The 24204-nt window shown below is 40.3% G+C and overlaps 2 protein-coding genes across 16 annotated transcripts in view; one reads left to right on the forward strand and one right to left on the reverse strand.

Moving 5' to 3' along the window:
- AAK1 (AP2 associated kinase 1) overlaps window positions 1–24204 on the forward strand; it is a 169252-nt gene that overhangs the window by 116411 nt on the left and 28637 nt on the right. For 7 of the 15 annotated variants that reach the window (XM_081254484.1, XM_081254494.1, XM_081254495.1 and 4 more), the window contains 4 exons: window positions 3804–4036; window positions 5256–5413; window positions 6688–6792; window positions 14071–14166. In XM_081254484.1, the coding sequence (XP_081110610.1) occupies window positions 3804–4036; window positions 5256–5413; window positions 6688–6792; window positions 14071–14166 (592 nt within the window). The remainder of the gene's footprint in view (window positions 1–3803; window positions 4037–5255; window positions 5414–6687; window positions 6793–14070; window positions 14167–24204) is intronic. The other 8 variants (XM_081254492.1, XM_081254498.1, XM_081254486.1 and 5 more) reach the window with 5 other exon arrangements.
- Window positions 7274–7866, reverse strand: LOC308627975 (large ribosomal subunit protein eL36-like; the record flags this gene model as incomplete). Its single annotated transcript, XM_081254520.1, has 2 exons — window positions 7605–7866; window positions 7274–7369 (listed from the first exon to the last, which is right to left on the reverse strand). The coding sequence occupies exons 1-2, from the start codon at window positions 7824–7826 to the stop codon at window positions 7274–7276; spliced, it is 318 nt and encodes a 105-aa protein (XP_081110646.1). The 5' UTR covers window positions 7827–7866.

The raw sequence follows: 24204 nt of genomic DNA on the forward strand, positions 1-24204 counted from the left end.
TGGCTGAGTATAGAATCAAGACCTCTACATGCTCTTCTGATTGACCTCTACAGGTACATCCTCAGGCACATCATACTTTGGCCTTTAATAAGTGCCTTTAATGAGTACTCACAGAGTGACAGTAATAGAAAATTTTATAATGATAGAAAAAGGCATTTTACATACCCGGCTGACAGAGTATCACAGCTACTCTCTTATTCCCAGGGAAGCCCAACCACTAGAAGAACGAAGGAAAAGTAAGAAACTATCTTTCTGAGGGTTGATTTCTAATAGAGTTTTGTCACTCATCTTAAACCAGAAAACCTACATCCCTTCAAAAGGAAGCAGTGCCGTAAATAGATTGTCTTCTTTAAGTCTTGTGTGTTCAGTGTCTTTACACCTTCGTTTCTGAAACAGCTTGGTCTTCCTGCAGGCGTTTGGTAGACAGCTACTCTCTGTATTTTTAACAAGCGACGAAGTTCCTCTTGTTAATGGAAAAAGAGTTTTTAAAAAATTATTGTATCATGTAGCTAGTTGAAATCTTATTTTGTCCAGTCCTCATTTAATGGAATTAGAAACTGAGGCCCAGGCTAGAAAGGGATCACCCAAGACACACAGACTGATAGCACCAGAGCTGGGGCATGAACTGAAGAATCCTGATCTGTGTTCAAGGATAATAACAGTGCTCGTTCAGGGTGAGGACGCGATCATCTACCACTGACTATACACTTCTTATGGGGTCCCCCTCTGCTGACCCTGGACAAAAGTATCCACTTCCTTGGGAATGAACTGTGATCCTTCTCCATGTTCCTTGAATGAAAAAATACTTTGAGCACTTTGTTCAGGGGTAGGTGGTTGAGGGCACAGAGAAGGAACGAGAACAGAACGTGCTTCAGCCAGGAGCCAGAGAACCTCCCAGCTTTGACCCTTCCCTTTCTCCTGTGACCCTTTGTAGGACTTTCCTAGAGAAGCAAGTAATTGAATGTAAAGTATACCCTGCAGCCATCTCACAGCAATAATCTGCAAAGGGAGGATGGCCATACCCCACAGATGTTTATTGCAGTCTTAATAATAGCCACAAGCATGGAAGCAACCTAACTCGTTCCAACAACTCACCTGTGCAGCCATTAAAAATCATGGTTATAGGGACTTGCCTGGTGGGCCAGTGGTTAACAATCCGCCTTCCAATGCAGGGGATGCAGGTTCAATCCCTGGTCGGGGAACTAAGATCCCACATGCCGCGGGGCAACTAACCCTGCGTGCCACAACTACTGAGCCAGCATGCCACAGCTAGAGAGCCCGCAAGCTCTGGAGCCCACACATCATAACTAGAGAGGCTGTGTGCCGCAACTACTGAGCCCATGCACCCTGGAGCCCATGCGCCGCAACTAGAGAGAAGCCTGCACACTACAACTAGAGAGAAACCTGCACGCCGCAACAAAGAGCCCGTGCACCACAACGAAAAATCCCGCATGCCACAACTAAGACCTGACACAGCCAAAAATAAATAAATAAATAAATATTAAAAGAAAACAAAAACAATCAACTATATTTCAATAAAAATAAATTAATTTAAAAAAATCATGGTCATGAAAGTCTGTACAATAGTATGGAAACTCTCATGAGGTAGTGTTAGAGGAGAGATGAGATTATGGGACGAGTATGTACTTGGAATAGACTTAAATATAAGATACCAGAAAGATAAGAACAGTTGTATTAGAGTAGTGGAATGGAAGTCCGGGTGGTTTTTCTCCCCTAGTCTGTATCCTTACATTTCTTGATGTTATTATACTCCTTTTATAGTTATATATTTTGTTTTTTAAAAAATCTTTGGCAAGATAGGCATCTGAGTCTACCTTGCTTCTCCTCCCCCTGTGGTCTGTTTCTCCCTCCTCCCCCTTCCCAATCCCATTTTTGGATGAGGAGGCATCATGGTGCAGAAAAGGGTCCTGGGCGATAGTCAAGAGACATGGATTCTGCCCTCAACTGACCCTGTGACCTTGAGCGAGCACTTAGCCTTAGGGGGCCTTGGTCTGGTCTCTTCAAAAACGAGGGAGTTGGAATCCATGTTCTCTAAGGTCTTTTTTGACTCTTCATTCTGAGTTTCTGATTGGAAATAAAACTGCTTGACAGGGTTGTTGTGGGGAGTGGCTGAATGGGTGGCAGCCAGTTTGAATTGGTAGCTGTGATAAAACAATGTGTCCTCATGATGGAAGCATCTGTTCTTCGGTGTGCTGCATACAGAGAATAGGCAGAAGGGAAAATGTTCTCCAGGTAGTCTGGACTCTTCAAAATAAAGGGCCTCAACAGTTAAGTACCTTTTTCAGTGTAGTGAATGTCTTAAGCTGCAAGAAATAAGCAAATCTAGTTCTGTCCTTAAAGCCCTTCTCGCCCCTATGGGTACTGGCTTTAGGCTGGCTGTTGCAGATGCACTTCTGGACCCCTGAGGAAGTTGTGGAGCTGGAACTCTGGTCTTCTTCACAGAGCACTTTGCTTCTCACTCAGAGATGCAGTCAGCTGCTTTATACCCTTTGACTTTAATTTGATCGGAGTTAGAACCTTATATTGTATCATTCATTCGATTGGTCAGTGGTTGTGTACTCTCACATGTACGTAGCCTGCCTCGATAAAATTAAAGTCTGAGTCAATATAGGTACAGAAACTCCCAGGCTGTCAGCATCCTGACCCAAGTAGCTGGACACTCTAGTTTTCTGAATCTCTCCAGGGCCTACCTTTGAAGACACAGAATTTGAGAACCAATTTGCAGCATGGAGAGGCAGCTCCAATCTGAGATGAAGGACTGGAGGGAAGGGATAGTTCAATACCTGAGGCATTTAATATTCTAAGTTCCTTTATTTCTGGATTGACAGTTAAGAAAAGGGTTAGGTGGCCTTCTTAATATTAATTTTTGTTCGTTTTCTTGACATAGAACTTTGTAGATCAAGACTTACGCTTAAAGACTCACTATGTGGCCACAAGGATGTTCCCACCAGTTTGTTTTTCTGTGGTGACAGTGTGTCCTGCCTGCCTTCTGCAGAAGACCTATATGTCAAGAGGCCTTGTATTATTAGATCAATCATCATCAAGGGCTTTTACATTTTTTTCTTCTTTCTTACTGTATTCTCTACATGGTTCTTGAGTGCCATTTCCAAAATGAAGATGGGAACAGGATAATCCCACTGCTCCAATGCTGTACATTTTCTCAGGGGTTGCCACAGAAACAGAATCCTGTAAGACCCATCCTATCAGTGAAATAGAGTGTTAACAACAAAAGCAAAAAAGTGCTGCCATTTATCAATCACAGTGAAATTCTGTCTCATTTAACTAGTAGTCTGAGCTCTGTCAGAAAGGGATCTCTTAGGAGAAATCATTTAGCTCAAATGTGTTTTAGCTAGAGGTGTGCCTTCATTGGCTTGTGACTGTGCCAGTAGAATGCTTAAAGGCTGCCCTTTGGAGGCATTCTGAATGAGTTCCTAAAGCAGAAAGTGGTCCTTTAGGAAACTTTCTAGGTCTTTAAAGCTAGGAATAGCTTCTGCAGTCTTTGATCTGGGTTGAGTTACATATGGTTACCCTGTATATTATTGCCAATGAAGATTAAAATTTATATATAAGCACCAGGTACGTACCATGCTGGTATCAGTCTCAAGGCTGCAGCTCAGATCGTCAAAGCCTAGTTTTTTTCTTTCTGGGTGTTCTTGATAAACTGAGCCATTTGAGCCATATGTTAGCTCTCACATGGCATTTTTTGTTATGCTTGTCTGCTTATTTGTTTTTCCTTTCCTTTTTTTTTTTTTTTTTTTTAACGCTTTTGTCTCTCTTCCTAGCAGATTCAAGCCCCCATAAGACAACAGCCAAAGGTTCAGACAACCCCACCTCCTACCATCCAGGGGCAGAAACTCGGATCTCTCACTCCTCCATCGTCCCCCAAGGCCCAGCGTGCTGGGCACAGGCGGATTCTCAGCGACGTGACCCACAGCGCAGTCTTTGGGGTCCCTGCCAGCAAATCAACCCAGCTGCTCCAAGCAGCTGCAGCTGAGGCCAGTCTCAATAAGTCCAAGTATGTACTGCTTTTGTGGGCAAGGGCTGCCGGGAAACATTGCTGTGTGATTTTTGCATATGTGTGTAGTTGTGTGTAGATGTATATGTAGGGGTGAGTTTCTGTGTTTAATGAGAAACTGAATTTTCCCGTAGTGAATAGATCAGACTGATCTTAAGAAATAATTTCCTACTTGCCTCACAGTTTCCAATCTGTCTTCCATCCCATACTGTATTATGTGTTTTCTAAATTCTTGATGTGATCAAATCTCTCCATGCTGATAACATTTCATTGGCTCCCCATTGCCTGTGGAATAATATCTGAACTGACTGGTTAACAGACCAAGGACTATTATATCACATTGGTGGAACTGCCACTCTCCTCCTGGTCCACTTAGGAAATGCTTATTTATTCATCAAGATCCATGTTGGAGGTTATATTTTCTTCGACCCTTCCTCTGGTATCATATATAATTTTGTCTGAACCCTTTTTTGAGCATGTATCACACTGTATTATCATTATTTATTTGTATGTTTAGCTGACCTAGCCTGCAAGTTCATCCACAGCAAGCACCGTGGCTTAATCAACCTTTGTAAATCCGGTGACAGGCTCTATGCCTGACATCAAGTAGACTGCAGTGAGTGTTTGTTGCGTAAATGCAGTGTCAGGCTCTCAGCTTTCTTGGAACCATATCCGAAAGTTAAAAATCTTTAAGTCATTAGCTAAATGCAAAGGGCATCAAGAGAGACTTTAGAAGAAAATTAGGTAATGATACCCAGGAGCTCAAGATGGTGGTAAATGTCTTTATTGCTCTTTAACTGTGATGGTGTCCACTGATGCTGGATCCTGACAGATGCGAGGCAGCCGGAATAGGCGTCAGCCCCTCTGGAGCTGTTGTGAATGTTACAGTGGTCACCACAGGATGCACGAGCCTAAGAACAGGTGGTTTGGGGATCCTGAATTGAAAGAACTTGCAGATGAGACCAAAAATCTAAGCAAGAGGTCAAAGATGTAGTGGGAGACAGTGAATCACAAAAGAAAGGGAGATGTTTGTTTCACACAGTGGAAAGGGCATCTGTGGAAACTGTTCCATTGCTACGGGAAGCCCTTTTAGAAACATACTGTGGAAAATAATGGTTTGACTTATGAAATAATTTGCTCTTGAAACAAAGAGAAAATAGGTTGACCCTTTTCAACCTTTATATGTCTTTTTATTTCGTGGGGGTGGGAACCTACCTAGGTCTGCAACCACCACTCCTTCAGGCTCCCCTCGGGCCTCCCAGCAAAACGTTTATAATCCTTCAGAAGGTTCTACATGGAATCCCTTTGACGACGACAATTTCTCCAAACTCACAGCTGAAGAACTGCTGAACAAGGACTTTGCCAAGCTGGGGGAAGGTGAGTAATTGGTGTCTTTTTGTGATTAACTCTAGAGGGGGGGTACGCATGTGAAAATGTAGGCTTGGGTCTTTCTTTCCTTCAAAGACTTGATTTTGAAGTATATGCACAAATCAGCTTGTATTTTTACTAGGGCACCGAAGTCTCTTCATCCTCAGGAAATCCTGGTCTGTTGTGGGTGGCAGCAAGGAGAGTGGGAAACTTTTAGGAAAGATTTGGTAGCACAGATCAGGATGATAGTTTCAAGCATGTTCACTCCTTGGAGGAATGTGATGGTACCTTGTCCTAAGTGGGTTTATTATCCCAGAAAGTCGTAGCTGCTTACCCATGAGAGTGTGCCCTCATGTAGACACTGAATCTTCATGATCAGAATTCTCTATTACTGTTGACTGACCCTGGAGCGGAGATCAAATGAACAGCAGGTACCATTTCTACCCTCAAATCCACAGTCTAATTTGGAAGTCAGGATGCCCACTCACAGACGCACATACACTTTGGAAAACAACAGCACACACCCTGGGAAAATTCTACAGTATGATACAGTTCAAAAAAGTACCTCAGTGTAGACAAAAGCACAGGGTAAAGGAATGATCAGAACGGAGTGAATGATACGAACTTTGACCAGACATTTTAGCTTTATAATTTTATAGACATCTTTTTAAAATCCATACACTTCTTGCCTTTCTTTTTTCTTCATAGGGCATAGGATTTAAGTTTCTTTGACATTTATTGTCAACTTGTTTCATTGTTATGTATGCCAGTTATTGTTCTAGGCTGTAAACAGAAATACCTTCATGTGCTATTGAAAACTAGTATTTTGCACCTGATTACGCGACTCCCAAGTTTTAAAATTCCTGTCACTGTTCTTGTTGTTCAACTGTTGGCTTTTACATTAAGCCATTGTCATTGTGCCTGTCCCTCATAGCATCTCACTACTGCCATCTCTCTTCTCTTTTGCTCTCATAACTACTTTCAACATGGAAAACAGATCATCAAACTCATTAGGATGATGTAGAAGATAGAGTGAAGGCTGGAGGCATTGCGCTTTGAGTAATGTGCTCAAGCTTTAGAGCTTTAGACTTCCTTTCTTTCCTCAGCTGTTTCTCAGTTACTGCAGTGACTAGACAAGGACCTTTGAATAGCCAAGGTGTTGCCATAATGCAGTAAAATGAGTCAAGTCTAGATGTCGGTTTGGAGGGTGCCCTTCACCCCTGGCCTGTGTGTGCATCGTGGGATTCTGCTGGGATGAACCGAGTGGTATTTTGTCCCTCCAGGCAAACAGCCCGAGAAGCTTGGAGGCTCAGCTGAGAGTTTGATCCCAGGCTTTCAACCAACCCAAGGTGATACTTTTGCCGCTTCCTCATTTTCTGCTGGAACTGGTTAGTATGGCGAACACCTGAAACTCAAGACTCATTGTTGTCACCTTCCCACTGGTTTCCAGTCCACAGATAACCCTAGCATGCCAGTGAGCCCCAGATCCTGGTGGTAACATAATTTTCTTCATTCTGAAGATTTCCTATAAAAAGATCGGGATAAAAAAAGATCTAGAATCACTTTGAATTAGAATGGCAGGTTGATCTGGCAGTAATATACAGGATTTGTTCTCTCAAGTCCACATACATGTTTTTAAGCAAATATTTCTAAATTTCAGGAACATCACTCCGTTAATCTCTTGTAATTGCTTAGGTTCTTTGGAATGACTTGAAGAATTCTAAGAATTAGATGCTCTATCCTATATCTGAGTCTCTTCTATGCTGTGTTTTTGTGCATGTGTGTGTTTGCTTATGGGGACAGGAAGATACCTTTTTTTTTTTTAAATTTATTTCTGAAAAAGTTTTATTGTGCACAGAGGGGAAGGGCTCAGTCCTTCTTGGCTGCTGCCTTCCTCATGGCGGCCAGGACATTGCTCAGCTCCTCTCTCTTCCTCTTGGCACAGATGTGTCCCCCCACCCTTTTCTTTTTTTTTTTTTTTTTTTTTTTCTTTTTGCGGTATGCGGGCCTCTCACTGTTGTGGCCTCTCCCGTTGCGGAGCACAGGCTCCGGATGCGCAGGCCCAGCGGCCATGGCTCACGGGCCCAGCCGCTCCGCGGCATATGGGATCCTCCCAGACCGGGGCACGAACCCGTATCCCCTGCATCGGCAGGCGGACTCTCAACCACTGCGCCACCAGGGAAGCCCCCCCCACCCTTTTCTTGATGAACTTGAAGGCCCGCTTGTCCTTGGAGACCTTGAGCAGCTCCATGGCCCGCCGTTCATAAGAGGCGAAGCCACACACCTCCTGGATCATGTCCCACACAAACTTGGTGTGCTTGGTGAGGCGCCCATGGCGGCGGCTGTGCCTCAGCTTGCTCACGTTCTTGGTCACCTTGTGGCTCCTGTTGAGGCCCACAGCCATGGGGTAGCGCAGAGCCATGGCTGCTGCTCTTTAATGGCTGCTGTGGCAGAAGCAAGATATCTTTTTAAATGAGACATTTAAAAAAGTTCTAGAAGTAATAATAAAAACCTAATCTTCCCTTTTATTAATAAATAATATACATATTTAGTAATTTATAGAAGAGCACAGAGAAGAAAGTTAAAAGCCCCATGATCTCCCCCTGAGAAATTAGCATAGGGATACCATTTGGATGTCTGTTAGTGACATTTAACCTTTTTAGGGTCACAGATATCTTTGTGAATGTAAGGGAAGTTACAGATCTTCTCTTTCACAAAAATACATGTGTCCACAATTTTGTGCACAATTTTCAGCCTCAGTTTATGGCTCTAAGGTACATTTTTATAGTCATATTTTAAAACCTAATTTTTTTTGCTTATAAAATTTGGCATGTTTCCCCCATATCATTAAAGAAGCTCCTCGAATATAACTTTTAAAATATCTACATTAAATTCCTTTATGTGGATACATGCTAATGTATTTAACCAGGTACCTCTTTTTTAAACATTAATTTGATGTGAATGTTTTACTGTTATAAATTCCTCAGCAATGGATGTGAGGTTTTGAATATGTTCTTAGTAGGATATGGAATTTGATATCCTTCAAAATTGATCTTTTTAATTATATTGATTAATTTCTGCTTTTAACTTTTCATATTCTTTCTTCCTGCTTTCTTTGGTTGTATCAGTATTTTTCGAACCTCGTAAATTTATTTCTGATTAGAACTTTGGCTGTTATTCCATAACATTTGCTATGTAACACTCTCATTATTTATTTCCTTATTTATTTCCTTATTTATTTATTTATTTATTTATTTATTTATTTATTTTATTTTTGGCTGCGTCGGGTCTTAGTTGTGGTACTCGGAATCTTCCTCGCGGCATGTGGGATCCTCTGCTGCGGTGCGTGGGCTCCTCGCTGCGGTGCGCGGGCTTCTCTCTAGTTGTGGCGCGTGGGCTCAGTAGTTGCGGCGTGTGGGCTCTCTAGTTGTGGCGCAGGGCTCCAGAGCGCGTGGGCTCTGTAGTTTCAGCATGCGGGCTCTGTAGTTGTGGCCCACGTGCTCAGTAGTTGCGGCTTGTGGGCTTCGTTGCCCCACGGCATGTGGGATCTTAGTTCCCCGACCAGGGATCCAACCCGTGTCCCCTGTACTGGGAGGTGGATTCTTAACCATTGGACCACCAGGGAAGTCCCTGTAATGCTCTCTTATTCTCATTCTTTTCTGGATGTTTTTAAATTTTAATTTTTAAGTTTTGATTTCTTTACCCTAGAGTTATTTAGGATATATTTTCATTGCATTGTGATAATATGGCCTCTGCAGTTTTTTCTCTTGGGTATTATGGAGGAGTTTGTTATTCATTTTGTAAACGTTCTATGGGAGTTAGTAGTTTCCATTTCAATAAATACTAATTTACAACATGATTTTTAATGGAAGAACAATAACATTGTATTTAACATCCCCTTTGATGAATACTTAGGTTGTTACTAATTTTCACCACATAAACATTCTTGAAGCCAAATTTTTATTCATATCCTTTAAAATTTCTTTAAGATAGCTTTTAGGGGTTTATTTGCTAAATCAAAAGATATGTGTAATTAAGGCTTTTGGTGCATATTTCCAAATTGCCCTCCAAGAATGCTATACAAATTTTATTTCAGTCAACAGTGAATGAGTAATTTTCACCTCTTTTTCCCAGCCAGACCAGCTCAGAGGCTGTAGACAGAGGACATTGTTTACTGGCCATTTTTATTTCTTTTGGGATTTGTGTTGTTCATGTCCTTTTTTTTTTTTTTAATGTGCTGTGTTTATTTTGTTCTTATTAATATGTAAGAGCTCTTCATGTGTCATATTGTAAACTTTTCCCCCAGTTTGTGATTTGTCCTATGCAAGTATTATCTCATCTGACCCTCTCAACAAGCCTCCGAGGTTGCCACATCATCCCCACATCAGTTATGGTTGAGGTAACTGAGCACCGGCTAGTCTCTTTCCCAGGGTCACATAGCTAGTAAGTGGCAGAGCTGGGACACCGACCCTCTGGCTCTAGAACTCCTCTCTCAGGTTTTCTGCCTCATAATAAGGCAAATTTAATAATAGTGTCCTAGAAAATCATCTATAGTTTCAAAATTTTTTTAATAAAATAGAAGAATACATTTAAATCTTTTATAGTATTTTCTTTGCATACATCAATTTTATTGTATGTATTTGTGTTTCTCTTTTTCTTGGTAACTCTAGCTAGAGATTTGCTGTTTTATTACCTTTCAAAGACAGCTCTATAGAACTACTCTTTTTCTGTCTTCTAATTCTTTATCTTTTGCCTTTATCTTTTTGATTACAGTTCCCTATTTTTCTTAGGTTCACTTTTGCTGATTTCAGGAACACATAGTAAATTTTTTTTTAATTCTTTAAAAGAAAAGTATTTAGAGTTTTTCTCTCAATATAACAGTGATTTTCATCTGGCATGAGAGTGGGGAGGGAGGCTAATTATAATTTCCAGGAAGACTATTTCTCAGAGAATCTACTATTCTCTTGCCTCTTTCTTGCTCCAGTTGCCCACTCCACCCCAGCCTTTGAGGATTACACTGTTATTGAGAGTGCTTTCTAATAGCTGTGTGTTTCCCTTGTAAGAAAAAACTCAAGTTTTAACCATATCCCATAAGTCTTCATATGATGTTCTCATTGTTAATATTTTGGAACAGGCATTGGAATTATTTGGAAGGTGTGCTTTTTAATATTAAATAGTGAAAATTTTTTGCGTGTTACTTTTTATTTTTAGCTTTGTTGTCTGGTCTATATAATTTTTAAATTTTTTTTTTTTTTTTTTTTTTTGCGGTACGCGGGCCTCTCACTGTTGTGGCCTCTCCCGTTGTGGAGCACAGGCTCTGGATGCACAGGCTTAGCGGCCATGGCTCACAGGCCCAGCCACTCTGCGGCATGTGGGACCCTCCCGGACCGGGGCACAAACCCGTGTCCCCTGCATCGGCAGGCGGACTCTCAACCACTGCGCCACCAGGGAAGCCCTAATTTTTAAATTTATTGGTATTTTGGTCTGGTTGAAAGTGCTTAAAGTTGGATATGCCAAATAGTTGACCAAATATACCAAATGTATAAAGCATTGGTCATTGTCCTTGAGATAAAATGTCACAATGATGACTAGTGATGGTGCTGGGTAGGATATAGTTTCCCTGGAAAGGGGGTCATGGAATAAGCCCTAGGAGGGTCTTCTTTGCCGCTGAATCCCAGCATTTAGTACAGTGCTTGGCTCAGTACACATTTGTTGAATGAAGGAAAAGAGTCGCTCTTTGCCAAAGGATAGGAGCTTGGATTCACCAATGTTAATAACAGAGGTCCCTAATCATTTTCCATCCACTTCCAGTTTTAATGCCTAATTCTTTCTTATCATACGTTTTATGTTTTGTGTTTTGTCTGTATGAACTGTTTTTTAAAGAGTTGTTTTTTGCTTTTATGTTTGCCTCTTTTCCCCTTAATGCTTAACTTTGAAGGTTGTAAATGGCAGTGTTTTTTTTTAACGGCCCAGCCATTAGAAAACACATATTTGAGTAGAGTTAGGACAATAATACCAGCGAACATATGTTGAGTACATGCTGCGTGCTAAGCCCACTGGGTAAGTGCTTTTATGTACATTATCTCCAGTGATCCCTCACAACAGCCCATGAGAGGCTAAGTGACCTGCCCAAGGTCATAGGTGGAGAATGACAGAGTAGAAATTTGTACCTGGGCAGCCCAGCACAGAAGCTGTAGTTATAACCACATCTCAGAAATCTTATAAATCAGTGACACTAAGCTTTTACAGGCATTACAAAACATCTTCATATTTTCCTCAATTTATCCAGCACTTTTCTATGAACATTTGTTATTTTCCCTCCGTTTGCATTTGTGGTGTGAATGAAGAAGAATCTTCACTCTTTACAAATGAAATAAAATTATATCTAAATCCCAGAAATTAGTGTGTCCTCACTTGTACGAAGTTCAGGGTGGCACCATTTTCTCCAAGTTTTCTAATCAAGCTCAAACCGTTCACTGATTTGAAACCTTCTAACCAACCAAGGGAGGAGAGAAGCAGGAAATTTGGTAATGAGCTGGGGAGGATGACACAAGGGTTATCCTTAACATTTTTATGGTAAAAGCTGCAAAAATGTTGCTAAAGTGTGTTCATACATTAGAGGAGGAACAGGCAGACAATTAAAACTCGACATTGTGCCTCTTTATTTAAAATACAGTAAGTCCCCTACATATGAACGAGTTCCGTTCCAAGAGCACATTCGTAAGTCTAGGTACCCAACTAGCACAGTCAGATATATAATACTGTACTGTAATAGGTTTATAATACATTTCACACAAACGATACATAAAAAACAAACACAAAAAATAAAGAAAACATTTTTAATCTTGCAGTACAATACCCTGAAAAGTACAGTAGTACAGTACAACAGCTGGCATACAGGGGCTGGCACCTAGTGAACAGGCAAGAAGAGTTACTGACTGGAGGAGGGAGAGGAGGTGGGGGATGGTAGAGCTGAAGGATCGTCAGCAATAGGAGACAGAGGGCAAGCTGCACGTGACAGTGTACGCCAGGCACGTGAACTAACTTACGTGATTGGACATAGGAACGCATGTTCACATCTTTGAAAGTTCTCAACTTGAAGGTCATATGTAGGGGACTTACTGTATTTTTCTGTTGATAAATTATGTACATTCATTTGCTAAAACCCCAAGGAAGCAAGATTGAAAAACTCATGACCCCATTCCAAGAGGAAAGCGTTGGTAACATTTAACAATATATGTCCATAGTTTTATTTCTTTGTACATACTTTTTTCAAACATGAATTATACTATACATTCAATTTCATAATTTGTTCTTTTTCTTTTATTATATTTTATTGTATCTCATTTTAAAATATTTCAGAGACAAGAGCAGTGATTTTAACCCTTCTCTTCCTCCACAGACCTTTAAAGAAGCTTAGTTAAAAGCCCACTTGAATGATATTCTTAAAATGACAAAATTATAGAGACTGGGACAGGAGCAAGGAGTGGGTGTGACTATAAAGGAGTACAAGGAAGTTCTTTTGTTTGATGGAATAGTTGTGTATCATTGTTGTGGTGCTTAGGCTAATTTATATGTACTATCAAATGGCAAGGAACTATAAACACACAAACACACACACACACAGAAATGTGAGTACATGTGAAAACTGAATAGAGTTTAGTTAACAGAATTGCCCTGGTGTCAGTGATATTGAACTGTAGTTGTATAAGAACTTACCACTGGGGGAAGCTGGTTGAAGGGTTCACAGGGTTCTATGTACTGCAACTTCCTATGATTCTACAATTACTTGAAAACTAAAAGTTTTTTTTAATCCACTTTATAAAAGGCTAAATTAGATTTTAATTCAGGAACTAACTCGTTATTAAAATGCAAGGTAAAGAATGGTAAAGTAGGAGCCAGGAGACCTGTGTTTTGATCCTGGGTCTGCTGGTGGACCTCTGTCTAGTCTCTTAACTTCTGGGCTTCATTTTCTTTTCTGGAAAATAAGAAAATTATGGTAGAAAATGCTGAGATCCCTTCAGGCTCTGATATTCCATAGGGTGTATAGATTTCTGTAAATCTATAAGTTTGCCAAATATAGGATGAATGCCAGTAGTATGGTAGATGTAGTCCAGAAGTTAGGGTTTATCTAACCTTCCAATAGGCAAGAAATCTGTTTCTGTCTCTTTCTGTCTACCTAGCACTACATTAGACATTTTGGTGATAGAATAGGACTCAGTCCCTAAAGGACCTCAAGAGGGAAATGGGCACATAGGAAGTACCTATACACATATTCTAAGTTACAAAATAGACAGAGTTTGTTTACCTACCAAAATGTGTGATAACGATAGTAGTAATTGCAATAGGCATTCTGAAAGAGATCACTGTAGACTGCAGTATCCAAGGAAGACGTGGAATTTCAGATGTACAACTATCCTACTTTTACCATTAATTGCATCTCAGACTACGTTGCAAGGACCAGATTGTACATCTCAGACATACTTTGCTATTACATTGAATTATATCCACTCATTCTTCTTTATTCTGCCTCTAAATTTAGACTTACTCTGTAATTTGAGTTGGGTTAATAGATGGTAAATACATCTGGATTTACTTGATGTTTTCTGCTTTTCTCTTTTTTTCTCTCTCTTCTTGACCCTTCCTTCCCCTCCAACCAATTCCAGCTGAAAAAAGGAAGGGTGGGCAGACTGTGGATTCTAGCCTTCCTCTTCTAAGTGTATCTGATCCTTTCATTCCTCTTCAAGTACCTGATGCACCAGGTAGGTAAATAAAACTGATCTGAAGTTAAGTTGCATCCCAGGGCTTCTTGAGAGTTCTGTTGTAAACACTCCATGAAGAGGACCTGAATTCCAAGACCTATTAATAGGTGCTGTTGTATATTTTTACTGTCTCAATAAGAGGGGCAAAATTCTCTTGTGGCGTCACTAGTCCTTAGCAAAGTTAATAAATTCAGCTCAGATTATACCAAGTTGTATTCCACATCATATCAGTCTTAAGTTTCATATCCCTGTGTTAATGGTAATATAAAGGGCCTGTGTATCGCAAAGAGCATTAGTTCAGTGTGATTGTAACAATGTGGGGGGAAACCTATAAGCCGATGACAGAAGGAACAAAATGCTAATGGTGTAGTATAATGATTGGATTATGAGTGACTTCCTGTTCCTATTTTGCTATAATGTGCTTTTATTTTTAAAAGATAAAAATACATAATAAAATTTGATAGGAAATGTGAGTCAGGAGACGTAGGTTCCACTACCTTCCACTATCTGGGCTTCACTCTTCATCATCGAAATAAGTAGTTCTCATCTCCCCTACTGTCTGCTCTGTACCGATTTTTAAGTAAGCAGTCTAAAAAAGTAAGAAACGGTTAGTGTGGTCTGATTGATATTGCTTTTGAAACAATATCATTGGATGCTTTCCACTTGGAGCTCGTGAATGCCAAAGATTTCGCGCTCCCCTCCCCATCCTTTTGGGGGACGGGGAGCAGGATGTGAGGAACAGAAGCCGCCCTTTCTCTTCTTTTTCAGTCTCTTTGCAAAAGCAAATAGATCCAGCTCCTTAGAAACAGCTGACAGTCATTTTGCTGCTGATAGTTTTTTCTTTTCTCCCATTCTTACCCCTGTCGATTTCTTAAACTAGTAGTCTTAAACGAAAAGAATCTGCTTGGTTTTTCTTCTCTCCCAAAATGTCAGAGGGATTTATTTGATTGATTGCCTCAAGATTGGAAGTGATTGTGATGTGCATATCCTCTACTTACTAAGACAGACCACAGCTAGGTTACCAAGATGGTTTTTATTTCTTTAAGTAGTTTGTTGACCCTTCTAAGAGGAAGAAGAAATTTGCCCTGATTGGGTAGTATTGTGTAACTTTATAGCTTGCTGGACCTGGAGGTAGGTCAGAAATATCTAAAGTCACTAGGGAATGATTCAGGATAGGGTAGTTAAAGAAAAGAGAAGAAAGAATCAAATAGAGGTCCTTTTCTCTGTTGCATTCATCAGGTATGCCCGGCAGGGCCAAGACAGGCCAGTTTCAAGCAGAAGGCTAGAAAGGATGGACTGTAAACTCGAGCTGGGGCCCACTGGCTTCTTTTTCCTCCCTTTTGTGGCAGTCATAAAATCAGACAAGGAAAAAGGGATTATTGAGGCATTCTCCCTTTGGTACCCCTTTGGGTCCATGCCTTGCTCTTACCCAGATAGCCCATGGACTGCAGAACTGGAAGGGTGACCTCTTGGCACAAGCCAGAGGATGAAAGCATAAATCAAGACATGTCACTCCTTTGCAATCCAGTGACTTCTCAAATCACTGAGCAAAAAATCCAGGCTTCCTACCATACCTACAAGACCCTAACTAGTCTGGCCCTTGGCTACCCTTCTAACCTGAGCTCATAGCATTCTTCCCTTCAGTCTTTCCTCCAATCAGCTAAGCTAAGCTTATTCCCACATCAGGGCCTTTGCACTTTCTGGTACTCTGCCTGGAAAGCTTTTCCTTCTTGTCATTCGACATTTGGGTCTCTGCTTAATTGTTCTCTTCTCGGAGAGGCCCGACGTGGTCCCACAGGCACTGTCACTCACACTCCCTGGCTTTTTTCTTCATAGCATTTATCATGACATGGTCTGTTTCTACTTGTTCATTCCTTTTTCTCCACCAGAATGTCAGTGTCCTGAGGGAGGGAACATGTCTGTCTTATTTACCAGTGTACCGTTAATGCTGAGAACACTGCCGGGTGTAGCTGGCACTCAATGAGTATTTGCAGATTAGATGAATAAAGTAAATGAAACCTGAGGCCGAAAGGCTTTTGGCAGCCCCATTACCCTCCATTTCCGTCCCCAGCTACCAAACACCAGACTACTATCTCCATAGGCTTCCGTCTCTGAGTCCGCCAACCCCTAGCCAGGCCTCCTTTCCACTCTTGAGGGGGCATAAACAGAGGCACAGCCCACATGTCGGGAAGCTGCCAAACCCTGGGATGAAAGTAGTCGCTAAGCTCAGCAGATCGTTCAGCTCCTCCTTTCATCATGCTCTCCAGAATTTGGGCTACGTGTGGCATGTGACCACTGTGTCTTTGATTACTTTATTTACTATTATATGCCCAGCCTGTAGCACATTCAGTTATATAGCTCCTTTATCCCTGTATCCTTCCTCAGCACCTTGGAATGCCCGAGTGAGGAAAGGGCCGAGAGTTTACGGTCTCTGGTACCTTGGCAGACTGCAGGTTTGTCTCCTGCCCATCAAAGCAAGCAGTTTGTCACTCCCTCCACCGGTGGTGGACACCGGTCAGGTGTGTCGGTTGGTTGGTTGGTTGGTTGATTGGGTTTGCATACATGCTTCCCTCCCACACTCAGCCTTCCTGATGGTGAGAATCATGGAACCTTAGTCTCCTGACAACTATGCCTTTTGTGACTTAGCATTTTATTTTATGCTTTTTAAATGTTTTCACATATGATTTCCTTTGAGCCAGAAATAATACTGACCGGTGGGTATGTCCAGTAATCTCTCTCTTCGTGAGTAAGGAAGTGAGGCCTTAGTGCTGCTGTGACTGGGCTCCTTCCTCTTGGTGGCTCACAGCACCCACACAGCGAGGGGTCGTTTGGGGACAGATCCCAGCTCAATAAAGCCTTTGACTAGAGAGCTAGATTTAAGGGTTAGGGAGATACAAGAATGGATTTGAACTTGTAAGAGCCTGGTTCTAGCCACTTAGTAGCTAAGTGATTTTGGTCAAATCACTCAAACCCTGTGTTCTCCTCCTCCTCAGCATTGACCATAGTAGAACCTCCTGCGGACTGGCTCGTGTGGCTCAGATGAAATCATGTATTTGAAATTGCTTTGGGAACTCTGAATTAGTATAAAGATAGGAAGTGCTATAACAGCTTTGGTTCCAGGCCCTTATTCCCAGGGGCGCAGTCCTAGTTATCAAAAAGTCTTAGCAATGGTATTTTTGTCTTACAGAAATGAAACTTGCTCTTATGACCTATGACCTTTGCACAACTAAGAGCCATCAAAGTAGAACTCCTTGATATTAGCAATTGTTAAACTCTAAGTGAAGGGACACTGGATAGTTGGAGGTGTTTTTCTTTCTTTTTTAAGGAGTATTTTTATTTTCCAAAGCATTGTAAAACAAATTTTCTTAGAAAATCTGGCATAAAAAAATCACAGCCGAGCATTTGTGTGCTCATAAACTGCCACATGAAGCCTAGCTCTAGTGAGCCTCCAAGTATTTCACTGATGCTCATATGCTGTGTGTTCATTTATTTTGCCTTTTATTTGTATTAGGGAACAGATGAGCTATAGGTGGTATCAAAGGTTTAAAAAAATGGTAGAGAAGATTGAGGAATGTTCTCTGAACACTGGTGGAAAGATTTAATCATTTTTAAAAATTGTGATAAAGTATGTGTAACACAAAATTTCCCATTTTAAAGTGGACAGTTCAGTGGCATCAAGTACATTTATATTGTTTACAGCCATCACCACCATCCATCCACAGAACTTCTTTTCATTTTGCAAGATCGAAACTCTGCCTGTTAAGTAATACCTCTCCGTTCCTCTCTCCCCCCAACCCCTGGCAACCACCATTCTACTTTCTGTCCCTATGAATTTGACTACTGTAGGTGCCTCATATAAGTGGAATTACACAATATTTGTTCTTTTGTGACTGGCTCTTTTCACTTAACATAATGTCCTCATGGTTCATACATGTTGTAGCATATGTCAGAATTTATTTTTAAAACTGAATAATATTCTGTTGTGTAAAATCCATCTGTCAGTTGACACATGGGTTGCTTCTATCTTTTGGCTACTGTGAATAATGCTTCTTTGAACGTGAGTGTGCAAATATCTCGTCAAAACTCAAGACTCTTTGAGGTACATACCCAGAAATAGAATTACTAGAACCGGTGGTAACTCTATTTTTAAATTTTTGAGGAACTGCCATACTGTTTTCCACAGTGACTACACGTTTTTACATTCCCGCCAGCAGTGCTCAGAGTTTGAGGAGATGTTTATAGCAACCCCTTAATACTGACCTTTCAACATCAGTGTTCCACAAGACTGAGCAAGAATGCATTAGTTGCCCCGTAAGTGCCACCTCCTAGAATTAACAACTGTTTTAAAAAAAGTACTTCTTGGCTTATGGCACTCCGTCTTCTCTTGAAAAGTAAGCAAGAGAAGCTGTGTTTTCTCAGTGCTTTGTTGTCAAGATAGGCATTCCTCTCAGAGCTATTTGCTTGGCATCTCCCTCACTTCCAATTGCTGTCTTGTGATATTTTAAAAGTCCAAGGTTGATCAGAGTTGTGTCTTTACTCTGGAAAGTTTTTCTTCCCACAGATTCTGTTCTCTAAAATGGACTCGGAATGGGTCATGGTGGTTGACTTTTGATTCCAGCTTGCAGATGTCACAGATGGTTTAGTGTCTGGTTTCTCAGTGATAGGAGCTAGAGCGACAAAATTCTAAAAACAGCATCTCTCGTTACAAGACATCAGGGCTTACACCCCAAGTCAGACAAGACGTAAATTTCCAAAACCACAAAGCTGTAGCAGCCAAATCATCTTTTTCGATGGGGCTTGCGTCTGGCTCTTCCATGTCTGTAAGTTCAGTCTGCTTTAGTTCTCATAGCCGTAGTCCTAACTAGGGTTGCAATGGGCCTTGGGCAAGCCCTTAGTCCTACTAGCCTGTATAAATAGATATCTACCCTCATCTTTGATATTTTAAAAGAGAAAAAGCTCACAACTTGCAGTATATCCTGGTCTCCTGCCAGGAAGTGGTTCTGACTGTCTGACCTTAGACTGGTTTATGAAGGATTTGTACCCTTTTTTGTGATTTATATTTTCAGTTACTAAGTCTTGAGAGGAGCGGTATGAGAATCTGAAATGGATTAATCCCTGTTTCCAACTCTAGCAGCTGCCCCCTCCTCACCTCCCCTAACCCCTCACGCCATTTGACTTATGTTTAAGGAGAAGGGAGGTGCTCAGAAGAGAAGACCCTTTCATTCCCCCCTTCATTTCAAAGTACTAACAATCCTCTCCTTTAAAAGCACTCTCGGTTTCCATGGTCCAGGCTAACTAATTCTGCATCCATTTTTCTTCAGGGGTCCACCTTCTCAGTCTTTTAACCATGATTTCAGCGCTTTTCCAAGCTCTTAACCTGACTCATTTTTATTTGGGAACCCTAGAGACTTGAGAAAGAACTGATTATAGTACTGGGAATGTGAAAAGAAAATCACACCCACAGAAAAATATGAGCAGACAATTCACAAAAGACAAAAGATAAATTATCAGTAAATAATATTTTTCTAAAAGTTTACCATCATGATGAATCCAAGAAGTACCAATTATAAAGCAGTGAGGTGCTGCAGCTTCTGCTGTCAGATTGGTAAACATGAAAAAAAGCTAACACCTCAGGCTTGGTGAAGGTGTCAGAAAATGGACACACTCAGATCCTGCTAGTGGGAGTAGCAGTTAGTACACCTTTCAGGGAGGACAGCGTGGCATTTAAGATTTTACTTACTTATTGACTTAGCAATTCTTTTCTAATACATTGTCTGAAGAGCACATGAGTATGCTTAAATATTTATTGAACGTTCAGAGTTTATAGGAAAAGGTTGGAAGAGCATTCGTTAAAAACTCAATAGTGGCTATCTCTACAAGGGAAATTATGGGTAGTTTTATTTTTATCCTTTAAAAAAAATTTTTTTTAACATCTTTATTGGAGTATAATTTTTTAACATCTTTATTGCAGTATAATTGCTTTACAATGGTGTGTTAGTTTCTGCTTTATAACAAAGTGAATCAGTTATACATGTACATATGTCCACATATTTCTTCCATCTTGCATCTCCCTCCCTCTCACACTCCCTATCCCACCCCTGTAGGTGGTCACAAAGCACCGAGCTGATCTCCCTGTGCTATGCGGCTGCTTCCCACTAGCTATCTATTTTATGTTTGGTAGTGTATATGTGTCCATGCCACTCTCTCACTTTGTCCCAGCTTACCCTTTCCCCTCCCCGTATCCTCAAGTCCATTCTCTAGTAGGTCTGCATCTTTATTCCCGTCTTGCCCCTAGGTTCTTCTGACCATTTTTTTTCTTTTTTTTAGATTCCATATATATGTATTAGCATACAGTATTTGTTTTTCTCTTTCTGACTTACTTCACTCTGTATGACAATCTCTAGGTCCATCCACCTCACTACAGATAACTCAATTTCATTCCTTTTTATAGCTGAGTAATATTCCATTGTATATATGTGCCCACATCTTCTTTATCCATTCACCTGTTGATGGACACTTAGGTTGCTTCCATGTCCTGGCTATTGTAAATAGAGCTGCAGTGAAAATTTTGGTACATGTCTCTTTTTGAATTATGGTTTTCTCAGGGTATATGCCCAGTAGTGGGATTGCTGGGTCGTATGGTAGTTCTATTTTTAGTTTTTTAAGGAACCTCCATACTGTTCTCCATAGTGGCTGTATCAGTTTACATTCCCACCAACAGTGCAAGAGGGTTCCCTTTTCTCCACACCTTCTCCAGCATTTATTGTTTGTAGATTTTTTGATGATGGCCATTCTGACCAGTGTGAGATGATACCTCATTTTGATTTGCATTTCTCTAATGATGAATGATGTTGAGCATTCTTTCATGTGTTTGTTGGCCATCTGTGTGTCTTCTTTGGAGAAATGTCTGTTTAGGTCTTCTGCCCATTTTTGTATTGGGTTGTTTGTTTTTTTGTTATTGAGCTGCATGAGCTGCTTGTAAATTTTGGAGATGAATCCTTTGTCAGTTGCTTCACTTGCAAATATTTTCTCCCATTCTGAGGGTTGTCTTTTCATCTTCTTTATGGTTTCCTTTGCTGAGAAAAAGCTTTGAAGTTTCATTGGGTCCCATTTGTTTATTTTTGTTTTTATTTCCATTTCTCTAGGAGGTGGGTCAAAAAGGGTCTTGCACTGATTTATGTCATAGAGTGTTCTGCCTATGTTTTCCTCTAAGAGTTTGATAGTGTCTGGCCTTACATTTAGGTCTTTAATCCATTTTGAGTTTATTTTTCTGTATGGTGTTAGGGAGTGTTCTAATTTCATACTTTTACATGTACCTGTCCAGTTTTCCCAGCACCACTTATTGAAGAGGCTGTCCTTTCTCCACTGTACATTCCTGCCTCCTTTATCAAAGATAAGGTGACCATATGTGTGTGGGTTTATATCTGGGCTTTCTCTCCTGTTCCATTTATCTATATTTCTGTTTTTGTGCCCGTACCATACAGTCTTAATTACTGTAGCTTTGTAGTATAGTCTGAAGTCAGGGAGCCTGATTCCTCCAGCTCCGTTTTTCATTCTCAAGATTGCTTTGGCTATTCGGGGTCTTTTGTGTTTCCATACAAATTGTGAAATTTTTTGTTCTAGTTCTGTGAAAAATGCCAGTGGTAGTTTGATAGGGATTGCATTGAATCAGTAGATTGCTTTGGGTAATAGAGTCATTTTCACAATGTTGATTCTTCCAATCCAAGAACATGGTATATCTCTCCATCTATTTGTATCATCTTTAATTTCTTTCATCAGTGTCTTATAATTTTCTGCATATAGTCTTTTGTCTCCTTAGGTAGGTATATTCCTAGATATTTTATTCTTTTTGTTGCAGTGGTAAATGGGAGGGTTTTCTTAATTTCACTTTCAGATTTTTCATCAATAGCGTTTAGGAATGCTAGAGATTTCTGTGCATTAATTTTGTATCCTGCTACTTTACCAAATTCATTGATTAGCTCTAGTAGTTTTCTGGTAGCATCTTTAGGATTCTCTATGTATAGTATCCTGTCATCTGCAAACAGTGACAGCTTTACTTCTTCTTTTCCGATTTGGATTCCTTTTATTTCTTTTTCTTATCTGATTGCTGTGGCTAAAACTTCCAAAACTATGTTGACTAATAGTGGTGAGAGTGGGCAACCTTGTCTTGTTCCTGATCTTAGTGGAAATGGTTTCAGTTTTTCACCATTGAGGACAGTGTTGGCTGTGGGTTTGTCATATGTGACCTTTATTATGTTGAGGAAGTTTCCCTCTATGCCTACGTTCTGGAGGGTTTTTATCATAAATGGGTGTTGAATTTTGTCGAAAGCTTTCTCTGCATCTACTGAGATGATCATATGGTTTTTCTCCTTCAATTTGTTAATATGGTGTATCACATTGAGTGATTTGCATATATTGAAGTGTCCTTGCATTGCTGGGATAAACCCCACCTGATCATGGTGTATGATCCTTTTAATGTGCTGTTGGATTCTGTTTGCTAGTATTTTGTTGAGTATTTTTGCATCTATGTTCATCAGTGATATTGGCCTGTAGTTTTCTTTCTTTGTGACAACTTTGTCTGGTTTTGGTATCAGGGTGATGGTGGCCTCGTAGAATGAGTTTGGGAGTGTTCCTCCCTCTGCTATGTTTTGGAATAGTTTGAGAAGGATAGGTGTTAGCTCCTCCCTAATGTTCGATAGAATTCGCCTGTGAAGCCATGTGGTCCTGGGCTTTTGTTTGTTGAAAGATTTTTAATCACAGTTTCAATTTCAGTGCCTATGATTGGTCTGTTCATATTTTCTGTTTCTTCCTGGTTCGGTCTCAGAAGGTTGTGCTTTCCTAAGAATTTGTCCATTTCTTCCAGGTTGTCCATTTTATTGGCATAGAGTTGCTTGTAGTAATCTCTCATGATCCTTTGTATTTCTGCAGTGTCAGTTGTTACTTCTCTTTTTTCATTTCTAATTCTATTGATTTGAGTCTTCTCCCATTTTTTCTTGATGAGTCTGGCTAATGGGTTATCGTTTATTTTCTCAAAGAACCACCTTTTAGTTTTATTGATCTTTGCTATCATTTCCTTCATTTCTTTTTCATTTATTTCTGATCTGATCTTTATGATTTCTTTCCTTCTGCTAACTTTGGGTTTTTTTTCTTCTTCTTTCTCTAATTGCTTTAGGTGTAAGGTTAGGTTGTTTATTTGAGATGTTCCTTGTTTCTTAAGGTAGGATTGTATTGCTATAAACTTCCCTCTTAGTACTGCTTTTGCTGCATCCAGTAGGTTTTGGGTCATCGTGTTTTCATTGTCATTTGTTTCTAGGTATTTTTTGATTTCCTCTTTGATTTCTTAAGTGATCTCTTGGTTATTAAATAGTGTATTGTTTAACCTCCATGTGTTTGTATTTTTTACAGATTTTTTCCTGTAATTGATATTTAGTTTCATAGCATTGTGGTCGGAAAAGATACTTGATATGATTTCAGTTTTCTTAAATTTACCAAGGCTTGGTTTGTGACCCAAGATATGATCTATCCTGGAGAATTTTCCATGAGCGCTTGAAAAGAATGTGTATTCTGTTCTTTTTGGATGGAATGTCCTGTAAATATCAATTAAGTCCATCTTGTTTAATGTATCATTTAAAGCTTGTGTTTCCTTATTTATTTTCATTTTGGATGATCTGTCCATTGGTGAAAGTGGGGTGTTAAAGTCCCCTACTATGATTGTGTTACTGTGGATTTCCCCTTTTATGGCTGTTAGTATTTGCCTTATGTATTGAGGTGCTCCTATGCTGGGTGCATAAACATTTACAATTGTTATATCTTCTTGGATTGATCCCTTGATCATTATGTAGTGTCCTTCTTTGTCTCTTGTAATAGTCTTTATTTTAAAGTCTATTTTGTCTGATATGAGAATTGCTACTCCAGCTTTCCTTTGATTTCCATTTGCATGGAATATCTTTTACCGTCCCCTCACTTTCAGTCTGTATGTGTCCCTAGGTCTGACGTGGGTCTCTTGTAAACAGCATATATACGGGTCTTATTTTTGTA

This window comes from Mesoplodon bidens (genome assembly GCF_964165515.1).
Source record: "Mesoplodon bidens genome assembly, chromosome: 14".
Taxonomy (NCBI): Eukaryota; Metazoa; Chordata; class Mammalia; order Artiodactyla; family Ziphiidae; genus Mesoplodon; species Mesoplodon bidens.